This window comes from Corvus hawaiiensis, chromosome 19 (assembly GCF_020740725.1).
Source record: "Corvus hawaiiensis isolate bCorHaw1 chromosome 19, bCorHaw1.pri.cur, whole genome shotgun sequence".
In the NCBI taxonomy this organism is placed as follows: Eukaryota; Metazoa; Chordata; class Aves; order Passeriformes; family Corvidae; genus Corvus; species Corvus hawaiiensis.
The window spans coordinates 8,558,431-8,575,946 of NC_063231.1; the positions used below are offsets into that span (position 1 = coordinate 8,558,431).

Genomic DNA, 17,516 nt, shown 5'->3' on the forward strand with positions numbered 1-17,516 from the left:
ACCCACACGGATCACTGCACAAGGAAAATGCAGGCAGGGGGCTTGAGAGGGCCTGGCTGACCCACGGCCCAGCTTGGGACATGGGAAGAGGTATCCAGGTCCTGGTGTTAGAGCAGCATCCCCTCCCCTCGTGGTGCCACTGGAGCCATGCTGGCCTTGACAGAAATGAGACCCGAATTTGAGCATAAAGCAGCTGCACAGGGGAGCTCACCCCTGCCAGCTCCTCTCTGCTTCACACCAGTGCTGGAGAAAGCTGATGGAAGTGAACATCATTGCCCATCTTCAGAGCCAGGGAAGAGCCACAGAGCTGTGCTCAGGCCCTTGGGAACAGCTCTGATGCCAGGAGCCACCACAGCTCAGCCATTCCCTCCAGCCCTGCAGGGAGGAGGCACTGAGCCCCCCTTTCCTGTAATGTCCCCAGCTTGGCAATGTCCCCTGCCCTCCAATCCCTGCAAATGTGACTTCGGGTTCTTCATTTTTTAATCCCAGAACATCACCTGAACACCCTGATCTGGTGGGTGGCCAGGGCAGGAGGTTGAAATGAGGTGATCTGTGAGGTTCTTACCAACCCAACGCATTCTGTGACCCCATGGTTCTATGATTCCATGGTTCTGCGACTCTGGGGTCACTCCTCCTGGCTCAGCTGGCAGCCTGTCCTGCTGGGGACAATGTCTCTGCTCACAGAGGGACACCCTTGCTCAGTTACCCATCCCAGGAGGGGACTGGAGCAAGTTTAGAGGTGACTGGAGTGTCCTACAAAGCTGAGACATGGCACAGCTCATCCTTTGGGGCAGGGAGAGCCCCACCACAGCAGACTCCAACCACAGGCAGGCAGGGCAAGGTGCCGCTCATGGCTCACCAACACCACTTGGATTCCTTCCAAGTAAAAACCTGGGGAAACCAAAAGCTCAAGAGCTGTGGGGACGCCAGAAGTCGTGAGCCAGCTCGGAGCCAGGCGTGTGGGGCTCAGCAGGGTGGTGCCCCTGGGCACGGCCAGGGCTGGCTGCTGCTGATGCTCCCTGACAGGAAATCTGTCACGAACATGCCATGTCCTGACAGGCGGCGGCTGCGCCGGAGCCCCCGGCAGAGGCTGTGGAGCCGCCACGGCGCTGCCCGAGTGGGGCTGTCAGGAGCTCTTAGGGTGACAGTGGCATCGGGGAGTGGGGGTGGGCAGAGGTTTCCTCCTCCGAACCCAAGAGAGGAGGGGTTTTGGGGGCAGCCAGACCAAAATGCTGAGACTCCACAGCTGAAGGATCAGTCAAGGAGCTGCCGGCCCATCCCCTGGCTCGCAGGTCATGCAGCCCACGCTGTGGGGCCTGGGGCACTCTTAGGGAACACCAAACTCCCCTGTGAATGGATGCAAACCTCATTTTATTTGAACCTTGCTTTTGGCTGGATCCGTCCTTTGCTCCCGCCCTGAAAAGGAAGGAGCAGTTTGACCATAAAAGCGTCTAGGGCAATAATCAGCTCAGATCCAGGACAGCACTGAGGTCTCTTCTGCCCCATCATGTGACGTTTATTCAGATATTTAAGGACAAGAAGTCACTGGGGAAAGAGTTGGGAACTGTGGCATGAAAGCCCAGGGAGTCAAGGCCAAGCAGAGAGCGGGGAAGGGCCCCCGTGGGCAGCGACAGGCGGCCCCGGGCAGGCAGAGCACTGGGGGATGTTTACAAAATGACATTTTCATACACTCTGGAAAGGAAAAAATAAAGCAGTTTCTTTTCAGGGTGAGAGCATCTCGTCTGCCTGGCTTTGCATGGCATGGAGCACTGCTCCCAGCAGGACACGGGGCAGGGGAGGCTTGGCTGCCAGCGCTGCTCCGGGTGGGAGCACAGCCCGGCTGTGGGAGCTGAGCTGAGCTGTGGTGATGGGAGCAGTGTCCCTTGACAGCCTCGGTGAGAGCCTGGCAGGGAGGGATCCTGGCTCAGTCCAGGCTGCAGGAGCACCTTGGATGGGTGAAGACTCCCTTCTGTGCTCCTGTCTCCAAATCTGGGGTCTTGGGCATCTCCTGCCAGCACCAGACCCCGCTGCACCCTGTGTTAATGCCATGGATCTGCTGAAGATCCCTTCTTCTCCCGACACTGCCATGAGAAGCCACATACCCACTCCTGGCTCCCCAAATCCCTGCAGCCATCCCCTGAGGGTACCAGGCTTTTCTCCAAGCTTTGGAGTAGCTCCTCTCTTCACATTTAAATTTCCTGGACAAGAGCAGGACCCTATGGTGTATTTCAGGGTTGTTCTTACCTAATTTGCCATTTTTCTCCTGGAAATCCCTTGCCTTTAGGACTAGTGACAGTCACCCAGAGATGCACGGCCAAATGCACCCTGCAATCCTGCCCTGGTGAACGCTATTACGCTTTGTACCCTTTCTTTGCATCCCTCTTTCACATTCAGCCCCACTGATCTGTCAGCATCCCTGTTCCGCTGTCTGCTCCTGGCTCCCCACTGAAGCCAGGACAGCTTGATTTGGGGTTTTCATGCCTGCAGTAGCATCAGCCAGACAGCCCAGAGCCTCCTGTCTCTGCCTGCACTGATTTAAACTCAGTGGCCAAGGGTGAATGGAGGGATGGGCACAGCATCCTGCTCATCCCCAGCCTGTGCACCACTGCCCTGGGCTGAAACCCCATGAGCAGGAGGCTCAGGGTTCAATCCCACATGGAGGAGATTCAATCCCACATGGAGAAGGCTCAGGGTTCAATCCCACATGGAGGAGATTTAGGGTTCGATCCCACATGGAGGAGATTTAGGGTTCGATCCCACGTGGAGGAGGCTCAGTCCCGCTCGGAGCAGCGTGCAGAAAATTGGCTAAAACTGTCTGTCCCTGTACCTGCTAACATCCCACCAGTCTTTACTGGCTTTACCAGCCCTCCAAGTGGATCAGCACTAATATTTAGCCTTGTGTCTGGAGAGGTTAAGGCACGTGCCAGCGCTGAGCTTCCCTCCCACTGCAGCGGGCAAAGCCAGGCACTGGGACCACTGCAGCCATACTGGGACCTGCCTGCTGCAGAATGGGGTGGGCTGGGACTCTGCTCCCCCTCGGCACCTCAGGGCTGCAGGAGACCTCGGCATCACACATTTCATCTCCTGGTGACCTGAGAGCTCTGCCGTGTCACCCCATCTCACCCAAGGAAAAGCCATGAAGAGTGGTGAGCTCTTTGCTCCAGCCAATAATCCAGCCAGAGCAAGATAAGAGATGTTATAGAAACTCCTCTGAGCCCGAGAACAGCTACACTAAATCCCTTTAGTCCTCGGCGAGGTATTTGTTTACCGGGAGAGTGGATTTTGTTACCCGAGGTGGTTCAGTACAGGCTGTCCGTGGCTCCCTGCCCTCCCCGGGGGGAACAGGGGCTGTGACAGGACACGGGCCTGGGGTCAGGGCGGGGTTTCAAACCCCAGGTGGCCTCTTTGGCATGGAAGAGGTCATCTGCAGGAGGGGAGAGCACCCATGCCAGGGCCAGCTCCCAGTGCCCCTATGCCTAAAACTGGGTGCCACAGCTGTGACCCCGGGGCTGAGCTTCCTTGCTGGTGGCAGCCCAGGTGACATCGGCTTCCACGAGCCTGGCTGTGAGCTGGATCAGCAGGACGTGCCACTTAAGCTCCCCTGAAGTGATGCCAGCAGGGATCTCCTCCCATACCTCCTTCAGTGGCACTGGAGGATCCCAAAGCCAGCCCCCCTCTCCTCCCTGCCCACCGGCACCCACCGGGGCTATGGGCAAACCCCAGCGCTCCCCTCTCGCAACCAGCTCCTGCCTCTGAGCCCAGCTGGCCCTGGGGGTCACCAGGCAGGAGTTTGTGTGACCCCCAGGCACCCCCCAAGCGGGGCTGTCCCCCCTCGGAGCGGCAGGGGCCCCGCGGTGGCCCCAGGGTGCCGGGAACAGGATCCGTGCGGCGCCAGGCTGTTCCAGACAGCAGCACCACGTATGGCTGATCCATCTATGCATCCTGCGGCCCCCTCCGGACTGCAGGTTGGAGATGTAGGGTTCGGATTTCTCCTCTCACCTGTCGCTACATCAAAGGCCATTTGGATTTAATCTCCGGGAGAGGCAGGTTTAACCCTCTCGGGTGCAGCTTGTCCCCACGCCGGGGGGGAGGACCTGCCTCGCTGACCCTGTCGCTTCCTCTGTCTCACACAGCCCAGGCTGGCCCTTTGCTCTGCCCACAGCAGGCAGCAGCTTCTCCTCCCCTCTCCTGTTTTCACCTGCTGTCCCATCCAGGGCTCATTCCAGGTGGCAGAAGCGACGATGCACCCCACGAGGCTGTTGCCCGGCCACTGCCCGAGGTGAGGGCCAGCAGCTGGGGACACCCGGCAGTGCAGATGGAGTCACTGGGGTTCCTCATGGCTGCCCACTTCCTTCTCAGCACCTCGGCTGGGGACACCGGGAAACCCAGCTGGAAACGCAGCCGGCCTCGTGTCCCCCATGAATTCATCCATGGGCAGAAACAGAGGCAGGGGCACGAGCGGGTGGTGTGGGGCGGAATCACCCCCCAGGCTGTGCTCCCTGCCCCTGTGTGCTGTGGTGGGGTGCAAAGGCGCAGGGTGCTGAGGCACTGGGTGCCCATCGCAGGGCTCAGCGCTGCAGCAGCTCCCAGAAGCTGGCTCGGGCTCCCGGGAAGGCGTCACGGTGCTGCAGACTGCTCACCACCACCACATTCACAGCGATGCTTCACTGCCTGTGAGCAATGGGCCAGGCCCAGGGCTCTGTCACCCCACGCGTGACCAGCGGTGCTGATCTGGGACGCCGTGTCCGGGACTGGAGCAGTGCCCAGCACCAGCAGCTCCAGAGCTGAGAACATCGGAGCTGCCGTTCCCTCGGAGCCGTGGCAGCCGAGCACGGGGACAGGAGCTCCCCAAAGCACATCCAGGCACAGCACAGGCTGTTCCTGAAGGTGCAAATTGTCCTTCTCCCATCTGGGAGCAGCAGCAGAGCTGGAGAGTGCTTGGTCAGTGGGAAGGGGTCCTGTGTTCTTTTGGCTTCCCCCTCACTCAACCACTTTCAGGCAGCAAACATAACCTTAAAAGCAAAATAAAAATGAATGTTTGTAAAAGACGTTGCAAACCTTGTCAGGACATCAGGATGTTTCTAAGGGGAGCTTCACTCACGTCCCTCCAGCAGTGGAGCTCTGTGGGCTGGTTCAGAGACAGAAGAGGCACCACAGGGTCCCACACACCCGGCTGCAAACAGCCCTGTGAGGGGAGCAGATCCCAGGGTTTCTCCTGTACTGAGGGCTGTTGGCTTTTCCCAGGAGCAGGGCTCCAGCCCGCTCCTCTGCCCTTGCCCCTGTGCTCCCTGTCCCTGCCCCAGCTCTCCCCCAGCAGCACATGGTGGAAGCAGCAGCCCACACATCATTTTCCAGCATTTTGACCCAAACTGCCCTCTCTTGACTGCCAAAGGCTGCCCAGCCCGTGGGGGCTTCGCTCAGGCAGTGACCATGCAGCATTCCAGGCTTGGCTGATGGCTCTGCCTGAGCCCTACACTGACTGGGACCCTGGGGACCATCCCTCACCTCCCCGGGGTGCCCCACTGCTCCACGGCTGTTGGCTCTGCAGAGGGTTGGCTGTGGGGTAAGGATGACCACAAACATCTCCAAGCACCCCTGGCTCCAGACCGGCCTGTGAACGTTGGGTGTGTGACTCCACCTGCCCCAAACCCTCCCCACAACTCGCTCCTGCTCCATCCCAGACCCAAACCCTCCCCACAACTCACTCCTGTTCCATCCCAGCCCCAAACCCTCCCCACAACTCACTCCTGCTCCATCCCAGCCCCAAACCCTCCCCACAACTCGCTCCTGCTACATCCCAGCCCCAAACCCTCCCCACAATTCGCTCCTGCTCCATCCCAGCCCCAAACCCTCCCCACAACTCACTCCTGCTCCATCCCAGCCCCAAACCCTCCCCACAACTCGCTCCTGCTCCATCCCAGACCCAAACCCTCCCCACAACTCACTCCTGCTACATCCCAGCCCCAAACCCACCCCACAACTCGCTTCTGCTCCATCCCAGACCCAAACCCACCCCACAACTCACTCCTGTTCCATCCCAGACCCAAACCCTCCCCACAACTCACTCCTGCTCCATCCCAGCCCCAAACCCTCCCCACAACTCGCTCCTGCTCCATCCCAGCCCTAAACCCTCCCCACAACTCGCTCCTGCTCCATCCCAGCTGCTGCCCAACACTGCTGTTGTCCCTTCATCCTTCTCCTGCTGCCTGCCCTCCTCCCTGCCCTGCTCAGGGCTCTTTTCCCTCCCTGCTCCCTTGCAGGCAGGTCGCTGCCTCCCTCCCTCATTCCCTCTGTCCCTGGGGCATCACGGTCCCCTCTCCTGTGGGGACAGCCCAGGCCACACTCTGGTTCAGCACTGGCAGACGCTTTGCCCCTGTCATGCTCCAGTTCCTGTGGGTGCAGGATCCAAACTCCACCTGGATTATGAAATCCCACAGGATCCTGGTCACTCCCACGAGCCATCTCAACTCTACTCACCACCCCAGTGGGTCCCTGCAGATGGATGCTCAGTTCATGGGATGCAGGGCTTTTCTGTAGGGCTCATCCACCACTGTCCCCATCTCCAAGTGCCCATAAAGGCCCTGTGAGTCTTTCCCTCAGGGAAACACAGACTGAAGTAATTTTTTTATAATACCTGACTCAAGCTGGCCAGCCTTGAAAAATTCAGTATTTAGGGATATTACTCTGAGCACAAAGGGCTGCAGTGGAAAACAAGTCACTGTGTTCATCCTCCCGTCTCTTCCCTTCCCTGCTCAGTCCCCCTGTGCTTTGCTTTCCCCGCTGTCAGGGGCCATAAGCTCCTAGGGAACGAGCTATCCATGCAAAAGGCCTTTGGAAATATTCATTGCTCATCTCCTAACAAGATTACCCTGAAATCCTCCATTGCTCTGAGGGAGATTTAAAACCTTTCAGGCTCTCGGTAACCATAGCAGCACAGATGTGAGAACCGAGGGGAGACAAGTGATGTGAAAAATCATTGGGGATGCAGAGCCTGGCTGTGTGTGATGTGTGTGATGTGTGTGCCCACAGTGCCACAGCTCTTTGTCTCCCAGCCCAGGCTGCCCCTTCACCCTGCCCACACCAGGCAGGACACTTCCACCTCTGCAGAAACGACCCAGACCGAGGACAGCGGCCGTGATGTGACCCAGTCCTGGCTCCCACAGCACCAGGATCCCCTTCCCAAGCACAGCTTTGGGATGGCATTGCTGCTTGGCATTTGCCAGCAGGTCCATGCTGGCTCCTTCCCTGGGTGCCAGCAATAAAGGGGATGGTTTAGATCCAGGATGGGGTGCTTGGAGCCTGGGGTTCCCATTCCCTCCTGCCATGGGCTCCTCCTTCACCCTGGGCATCACTTCTGCACCTGTGAGAGAGACGCTGGGTGTTGTGAGGTTGAACAGATCCATGTTTTGAGGCCCTTTGGAATGAAATGCTGGGAAAATGAGTAGCAGCAGGGGCATCACAGTCCCCCAGCACATCCTGAGAGCCTGCAGAGTTTTGCTGTAGCAGCTGGGAGAGACTGTGGGAAAACCTTTTCATCTCTTGAAAACCAAACACAAAGAAGAATGAACCAAATTCTTTCCCACTAAAAAATAGGGGGCTGGCTTTAAACATCTTCCAAAGGCTGGCTGGAGGTTACTTGTCCTGCCCTGCTGCCTCGCTCTCTTCAGCTCCTCATCTCCACTGGTGTTGATGTCACACCAGGCACCAAAACTCCGTCACTGCTTCCTTCATGCGCCCTCTGCTCATCCCCCCCTTCTCCTGGTTTTCAGCCTGTCAAGGTCCTACAGCTCTGCCATCAAATCTTCTGCATCCCCAGCTCCTTCCAGCTCCCACAGCTCAGTCCTTGGCATTGCCTTTGGGATCTCCTCATGTCTCAGGAAGTGTCCCCAGAAAGAGCTTCATGCTGGTGAGTGAAGGTGCATTACCAGGTGATGCTGTGGGTCACTGGACACCAATCCCACTGTCAGTCCTGCTGTAGACCCAACCTTTCCCTTCTCCCAGGGCAGGCTGACACCAGGACAGGACTCTGCTCATCCTGATATAATCTCTTGGCTCTCCTGATAACGAGATTAGCTGGGAAAGCTCCTAACATGGCTAAAATGTAACAATAACTGGAGAATTAAAAGGCAGGAATAATTCCAGTGAAAAGGGTTTTGGAATCAACAGAACAAATTCATCCAGAACTAATGCTGGAAGTGGTACTTGGCTATGGAAAGAAAACCAACTGCATTAAAGCTCAAAAAAACCCAGATCCACAAATTTAGGATAGAAACTTATTTGAACTTCTGAGCAAGTTCCCTTTGTATTTGCACTTGGCATAAATCAGCTTCTCAGACAGCTCCAGCATGGCATGGAAGGTGAGTGCTGAGCAAACACACCTGGACAGGGCAGCCTGCACCTCTAGAGCAACCTCACTGCTGGGTCACAGCCGGTTCCTCCCCAAGGCTCCCGGCATCTGCTCCGGAGAGCGCCGTGCATCGTCTGCATGGAGATTTTATTTCCCCCTCTGGTTAAATATTTCACAAGAATCACCGGATAACTGACAGCTGAATGAGGAGATTATGACAGACAGGAGAGCTTATTCTCCCCCTCCAGCCAAATATTTCATCGCTTCACTGAAGACTTGGGCACATTCGCAGCAACCCCGTCTGCAAGCGAGTCCCCAGCCCCGGGTACGCGCAGGGAACGCCGCAGGTGCCGCTGTCCAGCCGCTGGCCACGAGCCACCCCATGGGTGGGGATCGCCACTGAGTGTCCCCGCTGCCAGCGAGCCCACGCCAAGCAGCTCCCGGTAATCCGTGAGGAGCTGGCGGTGCTGGGCAGCCCCGGTGCCGCCGGCTCCCCGCGCTACCGGCAGCGACGCAGCGCTGCTGCGCTCCAGGGCTGGAGTGGCTTTCCAGTGCTGAACTCTGCGGATTGGCCCGGAGCACCCCGCTCTCCTCCCTCCCTGCCCTCCCTCCTCCAGCACCCACAACCCACGGAGATTGGACAGCTTGGTGCCACATGGCAGAGAGGGACCAGGATAAAAAAATGAGCTGGACTTGGGGATTGTAGAGTCCGCGGCAAAGCAGGAGGGAGAAGTTTGCGGAGCGGTGGCATCAACATTCCTGGGCTGCGCTGAGTCAGTGCGGGGAGGACGGACAGACGGACACACCGGGGCTGCAGCCACCCAGGGACACCTGTGGGGTGAGCACCAGCTGCGGAGCATCCTGTCCCCTCTGTGCCAGTCATGTCCCTGGTGGTGAAGGAGAAGAACCACGTCCGGTTGGTCTTCCTGGGAGCCGCCGGCGTGGGCAAGACATCGCTCATCCGCCGCTTCCTGATGGACACCTTCGAGCCCAAGCACCGGCGCACAGTGGAGGAGCTGCACAGCAAGGAGTACGAGGTGTGTGGGGCCACGGTCAAGGTGGAAATCCTGGACACCAGCGGCAGCTACTCCTTCCCGGCCATGAGGAAGCTCTCGATCCAGAACAGCGACGCCTTCGCCCTGGTCTACGCCGTGGATGACGCCGAGTCCTTCGAGAGTGTCAAGAGCCTGCGGGAGGAGATCCTGGAGGTGAAGGAGGACAAGTTCCCTCCCATCGTGGTGGTCGGCAACAAGGCGGAGAGCGGCGGCGAGCGGCAGGTGCCGGTGGAGGACGCGCTGTCGCTGGTGGAGCTGGACTGGAACAGCCGCTTCGTGGAGACGTCGGCCAAGGACAACGAGAACGTCCTGGAGGTGTTCAGGGAGCTGCTGCAGCAGCTGAACCTGCCCAGCAGGCTCAGCCCCGCGCTCTGCAAGAGGAGGGAGACGCTGCCCAAGGAGCAGGCGCTCAGGCCGCCCATGAACAAGACCAACAGCTGCTCCATGTGCTGAGCCGGCCGCCCGGGCCCCAGGGAAGGCACCGGCTGGAAACTCAGGTGGGCTGGGTGGGGACAGGCGCTGCCTCAGCCAAAACTACCCCTGCTGCCTCCCAGCCCTTCCCTCCTCTTCCCCACCCAGCCCACGGGCGCGGAGAGGGTTGGAGGTGACAAGGAGGAGGGAGCTGGAAGGGATGCTGGTTGCTGGAAGGGTGTGGGGAGAGGGGGAATTCCCAAAAAAGTAGGAGGCTTACCTGGGGAACAGCCGTGGGTCAGCCAGGGCGCTGTGTGGGGGCTGGCAGGCACAGGGGACAAATGCTAGGGCTCTGGCAGATGTGGGCACCCTGCCAGTGCCACTGTCCTGGGGCACATTCGGGTCCGGTGTCACCTCGTCCTCAGCACCCACAACTTCCCGGCACAGCTCCGGCACCCACGGCACTTCCAGTGTCCGAGCAGTCCTGAGTGTAGAGCATGTGATAGGGTGGTCTGTACATCAGTCTGGTTTTCTCTATTCCCTTTTTGTTTGTTTTTTTTTTAAGCATTCCCAATAAATAAACTGTTGCAAAGTGGAGCTGGAAAATGTCTCGGTTTCTTTCTCCTGCGTTTCAGGTGCTGCAGTGCCCGATATCAGTGTTTTATGCTCTTATCACTGCATTTTGCTTTCCCTCTGCCGTGCTCCAGCCTTATGTGGAATGTCCTGGCACTGGGGGAGCCTCCCCAGCTCTCCAGCCTCCCCTGGCAGTGTCAGGACATTCAGAGTTACGATTTTTCTAATAATTTAACCGCACTGAAGTTTTTACCAAGCAGCAGAGACCAACAATAAAACACCCTCTTACCTCTGAGTGCAGGAAATAACAAGCAGCCATTAAAAGACAGCTGATCCACTGAAATAAAAACACAAACATGTTAAAAGGGGTAATAAACGGCACGGGGGGAGGCACAGAAGGGCTGTGTTTGCTGTGCTGAGCGTGCCCTGTACTGATTTACTCTCTCCTCACACAGCCCATCCTGGCTGTAATGAGCACTTAACCTTCTCAGCAGCCACACACACACACACACACACAAAGAGATATTAAAGCCTGATGGATTAAAGAGTCACCCCCCAGATCCAGACCCAAAGGAGATGGGCAGTTTGGGGTCTGCAGCTTTCAGAAGCCCAGCCCTACAGGATGGTGGGCCCCTGATCCACTGGGGAGGCACCTGGGGGTTCCAGCCCCTTCCCAGAGGAGCAGGTGCCAGCAGGGAGAGCTCAGCCTTGCCATGGGCATCGCTTGCTGGGGCACCCTGCTGCCACCTCTCCCGTGGGCACTGGAGCCATGACAGTGACCTCCAGGCAGGCAAAATCCTCCTCCTGGAGTCTGGTGTGGGATAAGGCTGGGGACAGGCAGCGGAGGGGGGACAGGCAGCAGAGGGGACAGGCACGTGCCACCAGGACCTGCTGTGGTGGCTCAGGTTGCCCTCACCTCTGTCTCACAGCCGTGTACCTCATGCTGCCACCACGACGCTCTGCCAGGGTGTGTGGCTGTCCCTTGCCAGCGCCTCGGAGACACACAGAGCTGCTCAGGATGGAGCCCTGCCTGGGGAAAAAGGGAAGAAAATAGGTGAAATGGCTTTTCCTTCCCTCCTGCCTGCAGGGAATGGAATATGAACAGCTCACTTTGGGCAGCAGCGGGGCTGGGTGTGATGGGTGCAGCCACAGGGATGTGCCCACCAGGCTGGCTGTGCCTGCCAGCCCTGCCCACACTCAGCCCTGGCCAGGGTAGCCCCAGCCATGCAGTGCCTCCATGACCCCACCTCTCACTGACCAGCTGGCCCTGCAGGAGCCCCACACCGTCCAGGGAGGGTTTGTGTTCTGTTTGGGTGATGCAGGATCAGGAGCACCAGGCCCTTTGGTTCACAGCCTTGTGCTGAAAGCAGAAGGAAATCCCTCTGCAGGGTAGAAGGTGGAAGCTGGGATGGGCAAGACTGGCTGCCAGCCCCCTCCTGTGAGACCCCTGGTAGGGCCTGGAAACAGCCCCTGCTGAGGGGTCCCAGCGGCCTCCCCAGGCTCAGGCTGGCAGAGCCCCACGAGCTTCCACGGGGAGAGGCTCCCCTGTGTCCCATCTCTGCCTTCCCTGGGCAGAGCAGGAACCCTCGGGGGCTCCAGGACCCCAACTCCCGGCCAGCCCCAGCCCAAGACCTGCGGGGTACAGCAGCCACTGCTCTGTGGATGAGATGCTGACCGAGATGCTGCAGATGCAGAGACCGAGATGCTGGAGGCGCAGGAGCTGCAGAGGGAGGTGCGGGAGGTGCGGGAGCTTTGGACACAGGTCCTGGACCCTCTCCCCGGGCTCACCTCCTGCCCCGGCAGCGCCGGGCTCCAGCAAAGAACGGAGCCATTGGCGGAGCTCTCCAGCACCAATTGCCCCTCGCCCAATGCCTGCCAGCCTTGTACAGCCCCTCCCGCCCGCTCCCGGCCCCCCCGGGGCCGCCCCCAGCCCCGCTTCCCCCGCCAGGCGGGGCAGGGGCTCGGGGCAGCAGACGGGGGTGGTGTAAGGATGCAGGGCAGGGATGCTGTGGGAATGGGGTGCAGCGGACGGGGGTGGTGTAAGGACGCAGGGCAGGGATGCTGTGGGAATGGGGTGCAGCGGACGGGGGTGGTGTAAGGATGCAGAGCAGGGATGCTGTGGGAATGGGGTGCAGCGGACGGGGGTGGTGTAAGGGTGCAGAGCAGGGATGCTGTGGGAATGGGGTGCAGCGGACGGGGGTGTTGTAAGGGTGCAGGGCAGGGATGCTGTGGGAATGGGGTGCAGCGGACGGGGGTGGTGTAAGGATGCAGAGCAGGGATGCTGTGGGAATGGGGTGCAGCGAACGGGGGTGGTGTAAGGGTGCAGGGCAGGGATGCTGTGGGAATGGGGTGCAGTGGACGGGGGTGGTGTAAGGATGCAGGGCAGGGATGCTGTGGGAATGGGGTGCAGCGAACGGGGGTGGTGTAAGGATGCAGAGCAGGGATGCTGTGGGAATGGGGTGCAGCGGACGGGGGTGGTGTAAGGGTGCAGAGCAGGGATGCTGTGGGAATGGGGTGCAGCGGACGGGGGTGTTGTAAGGGTGCAGGGCAGGGATGCTGTGGGAATGGGGTGCAGCGGACGGGGGTGGTGTAAGGATGCAGAGCAGGGATGCTGTGGGAATGGGGTGCAGCGAACGGGGGTGGTGTAAGGGTGCAGGGCAGGGATGCTGTGGGAATGGGGTGCAGTGGACGGGGGTGGTGTAAGGATGCAGGGCAGGGATGCTGTGGGAATGGGGTGCAGCGAACGGGGGTGGTGTAAGGACGCAGGGCAGGGATGCTGTGGGAATGGGGTGCAGCGAACGGGGGTGGTGTAAGGATGCAGGGCAGGGATGCTGTGGGAATGGGGTGCAGCGAACGGGGGTGGTGTGAGGACGCAGGGCAGGGATGCTGTGGGAATGGGGTGCAGCGCTCCCCAGCCCTTCAGCCCCCACCTGCACAGCCCTCTCTGGGCATTGGGGATTTGGGGGGTTTGCGTCGCTCCCATGAAACGCTGTGGCAGGGGCGGCTGTGCTGGGGTTGCGGTCACCTCGCTCGGACCTTGGGGTCAGACAGCTCTGGCCGTGCAGGGCCGTGGTGTGGGGCTGGGGTTGGCCGTGCAGGGGCTGTGGCAGGACAAGAGGTATGGGATGCCACCGTGCTGGGCTGCAGGGGGGTTGGAGAGCAGCTCCAATGTCCCAATGCACCCAAAGCAGTGCCCGGGGCCTATCCCACAGGATCTGTGCCAGGCACAGCGAGTGTGAGCCCTGTCCCAGCCTCTGCCTGTGCCCATCGCCGTGCTGGGCCTCCAGCAGTGCTTCTCTTGGCCAGAGCTGGGCAAGATTCTGCTGAGTGGGGTTAAAAATAGGCAGGTCTGATGTCTCCTGGCCTGAGGGGTCTGTGTGTGACCTGTGCTCAGGCTCAGCTTTAGCAGGAAAGTGCAGATCAGGGAGGGTCAAGCCCCTCTGGGGTCTGGAGCCAGCTGTGCCTCTGTGTGCACCTGCAGCTCCTTTTCTTTCAACAAATGGCAACAGGTGAAGTGGCTTTTCCTGCCCAGCACAGAGCACAGGTGCAGAACCCAGCACAGTGCAGCCCAGGCCAGGGCATGGAGGGGTAGCTGAGCCTGCGCTCACGGCTGCTACAGCGGTCCCTGCAGACATCACACAGCCACAGGCCTAAGAGAGGAGCAACATTTGCCCTTCTGCTTGCCCTGCCAGGAGGAGAGGGCAGCTGGGGCTTCAGGGGAACGCCTGGGCAGAGCAGGATCCATTCAAACATCCCCCAGACTCCCCCTGGTTCAGCCTTGCCCTGAAGCACTCGGTTGTGCAGAGGAATTATCTGTAACCCTGGGCACTTACAGCTCCTGTGGGTTGGGGGAGCAGTAGGTGGAGGAGCTCTGGCAGCCTCCAGAGCAGCTGCTTGAGGCCTCTGGCACACAGGAGATGCAGCGTGTGGAGGGGAGCACTCCATGGATATGGCCTGGGGCAGTCGGCTTCTGGGGGCTGCTGCAATGTCCAGGGGCACAGGATCCAGGGAAAACCTGTCTCCAGTGAGCCACGCACGGGCACTGCCTGGCTGTCCTGGCACGGCAGCCCAGGGAGCAGTGGCTGCTGTCCCGATGCCACCTCTGGGGCTGGAGGGGTTTCTCTGCCTGGGCTCTCAGTGGTCAGCTGAGGTTGGAGCTGCTTTTCCGTAGGTGGGCTGCTGTTATGTCCATGTGTGGAGAGGGGGGCCTGGTACCTGGGATGGGAAATGTTCTGCAGGGGGATAAAGGCACAGTGGGACAAAAGCTCTGCCTCTGCACGGTGACCGTGGGTGTTGTTCTCCCTGCACAGGGATGCTCTGGAAATCCCAGCCCCACGGAAAGCAGTGAGGGCTGGGCCGGGACACACCCGGCTCCCAGTGCTGCTCTGGCTGGTGCTGAGGTCCCTGGTGCTGTTTTCTCTACAAAAAACATCGCAGCGAACTCTCAGAACCGAGGGCTGCTCCTCCCATTCTCAAAACACCAGAAAGATCTGGAACATCTTCCCATCGTAACTCTTCTTCCCCTTCCCCCAGCTGCACCGCTTCGCTCCAGATTCGCCTCCAGCGCCGACGCCAGCGCTGTCCCCACGCTCACCCCGGGAGAAGAGCTCCGTGTGATCCCCCCTGTTCTGTTCCACATCATGTAGCACATCCCATCAGACCGCCGCGAGATGCTCGCGCTTAATTTGTGTGCACAAACAATCGGGGGAACCGGGCTGGCGGCCGGGAGCCGCACCAGGGCCAGCGGCGGGCAGGGAGCAGCTGCCGCCCGGGCTGCCCCTAATTGGAGATGCAGTTTGCTCAGGCCCTGATTGATGCGCGGCCGCGGCACGAACACCCACGCCAAGGACACTCGGCGGGAGAGCAAAAAAAACGTTTTGAACCCAAAAGCGGCACTTACTCGTTGAGGGGGTAATTAAGGGTGTTTGTCTTTAGGAGCTTTGGCCGAGCGAGGCGCAGCGCCGGGGAAACGCTGAGTGCTCTGGAGAGAGCAAACCACATCACATGAGCCCCATTAGGGCTCTCCCGGCGGGCTGGGATTCGGAGAATCGTGGAGCTGTTTAGGTTGGAAAAGACCAGGAAGGTCGCCGAGTTCCCCGCGCTGGGGAGGACAGCGGGAGCATCCTCAGGGCTGCACCCTGGACATGCAGCTCCCACCCGGCTTCAGGCTGAGAAATGCCGCAGTGGAGGCTGGAGCCGGGGGGAATCGGCCTCTTCTCCCAGGTAACAAGTGACAGAATGAGAGGGAACAGCCTCAAGTTGCTCCAAGGGAGGTTTAGATGGGATATTGGGGAAAATTTCTTCTCCAAAAGGTTTGTCCAGCCCTGGCACAGCTGCCCAGGGCAGTGGTGGAGTCACCATCGCTGGGGGGATTTAAAAGACGCGTGGCTGTGGCACTTGGGGACATGGGTTAGTGGTGGGCTTGGCAGTGCTGGGTCAATGGTTGGACTCCATGGCCTTAGGGGTCTTTTCCAGCCTTGGTGATTCCATGACTGAGTCCACGCACAGGCCCTGGTCCCGGCTTGCCCCACTCTCCTGCAGCTCAGCCACGGAGCCAGCCCCGTGCAGCGCGGCCCCAGCACCCCCTGCTCTGCACCCCTGCGGCAGAGCCGCCGCCAGCACACGGAACTCCTCCGACACCAGCCCGGGACCCAAAATCCGCCTGGAATTGTGGCCAAGCAAAGAATTGGGCACAGGAGCAGCCCGGGGCTCGGAGCGGCTCCCTGGCGCCACCCTGTGGGGACACCGCGAACTGCAGCGGGGACAGGGGCGGGGACGGGGCTGCGCGCGGGGCTCGGTGACCCCCGTGGCCACTGACCCCTGTGACCACTGACCGCCGTGACCACTGACCCCTGTGACCACTGACCGCCGTGACCACCGACCCCTGTGACCACTGACCGCCGTGACCACCGGCCCCTCTGACCACCGGCCCCTCTCACCAACGACCCCTGCCACCACTGACCATGGGACCATCAGTCCCTTGCCAACACCGACCCGTGTGACCACCGGCCCCTCTGACCACTGACCCCTGCGGCCACCGACCCCTGTGACCGCCGACCCCTGTGGCCACTGTTCCCTGTGACCACTGATCCCTGCAAACACCAGCCCCTCTGACTGACCCCTGTGACTGCCAGCCCCTCTGACCACCAACCCCTCTGGCCACCAGCCGCTGGTGACCGCTGACCCCTGTGACCGCCAGCCCACACTGCTGCAGGCACGGGGCCACCGCAGATTTCTTCCCCGGACAGAACAGATTGCAGGAGCTCAGGGAACCACCCACTGCAGGGCTCGAAGCGTTTGCAAAGAGGATTTACAGTCCTTTGCCTTTTAATTGACAGCTCAAAGCTCTGCGTGCTGAGCTTTGCTTGATAAAAAGGCTTTTCAAAATCCAGAGGCTCCAGTGAGGAGCCCCAGCTGCTCTGTAAACACCTGAGTTCGTGCCCTGCATCCTTCGCAGCTGAGGCTCCAGGCAGCCCTCAGGAAAGCTGCGACCCCGTAGGCTCATGGTCGTGCTTTCACAGAACAGGGGTGCTGCAGAGGAAGAGAGGAAAAGCGGGGTTTGTTCCCCTGACACAAAGCTGTGCCTCGAGCCGTGGAAGGGCAGTGCCTCCCCTGAGCCTCGCAGGGCAGACTGGGGCCAAAGGAGCCAGGCAATGCCTCCAAAACCACAGGAATCTCCACTCTGAGCAGTGACTTCCCAGCTTTTCACTACAGAGCTGATCATCCCCATTCTGGCTCTGGCATTAATCCCAGGGCAGCAGAATCCAGCGTTGTTTGTGCTGTAGAAACCCCGACGTCCCTTATGCTGCAGTCTTGTAACCTACGGGGAGATGCCAAGGTGCTGGTAACCATTTCTTGTTTTGCAGACCATGAACTTTCAGAGGTTTCTGTGATAAATATGTAAAAGAAAAAAAAGGTAAAAGACTTGATAAATCCTCTGATTTGGTATTTCTGCTCTCAGGTCCCACAGCAGCTGGACACAAGACTGATCCCTCTGTGGTCCCACTGACAGTGAAACCAGCAGAGCACTTTTAAGAACGCATCGATTCTTGCTATGCCAAGGGAATTCTGCACTTCAAATGTCTTGTATTGACAAGAACTCTAAGAATAAACCCCTTTGAAAAATGTGA

General features: G+C 59.6%; 1 protein-coding gene and 1 long non-coding RNA gene across 2 annotated transcripts; both read left to right on the forward strand.

The window, feature by feature from the left end:
- The first annotated feature begins 8,801 nt into the window (after positions 1 to 8,801).
- LOC125336034 (GTP-binding protein Rhes-like) lies at positions 8,802 to 10,419 on the forward strand. The gene has a single exon (XM_048324142.1). The coding sequence runs from the start codon at positions 9,229 to 9,231 to the stop codon at positions 9,853 to 9,855; it is 627 nt and encodes a 208-aa protein (XP_048180099.1). The 5' UTR covers positions 8,802 to 9,228; the 3' UTR covers positions 9,856 to 10,419.
- A 4,330-nt stretch (positions 10,420 to 14,749) lies between these two features.
- On the forward strand, positions 14,750 to 17,516 carry LOC125335856. Its single transcript, XR_007207566.1, has 2 exons — positions 14,750 to 15,609; positions 17,348 to 17,516. It is a non-coding gene; the product is annotated as an uncharacterized LOC125335856 (long non-coding RNA).

What these genes read in the sequence shown, in the direction of transcription:
- LOC125336034 (XM_048324142.1), top strand. Translation starts at nt 9,229, where the DNA reads ATGTCCCTGGTGGTGAAGGAGAAGAACCACGTCCGGTTGGTCTTCCTG.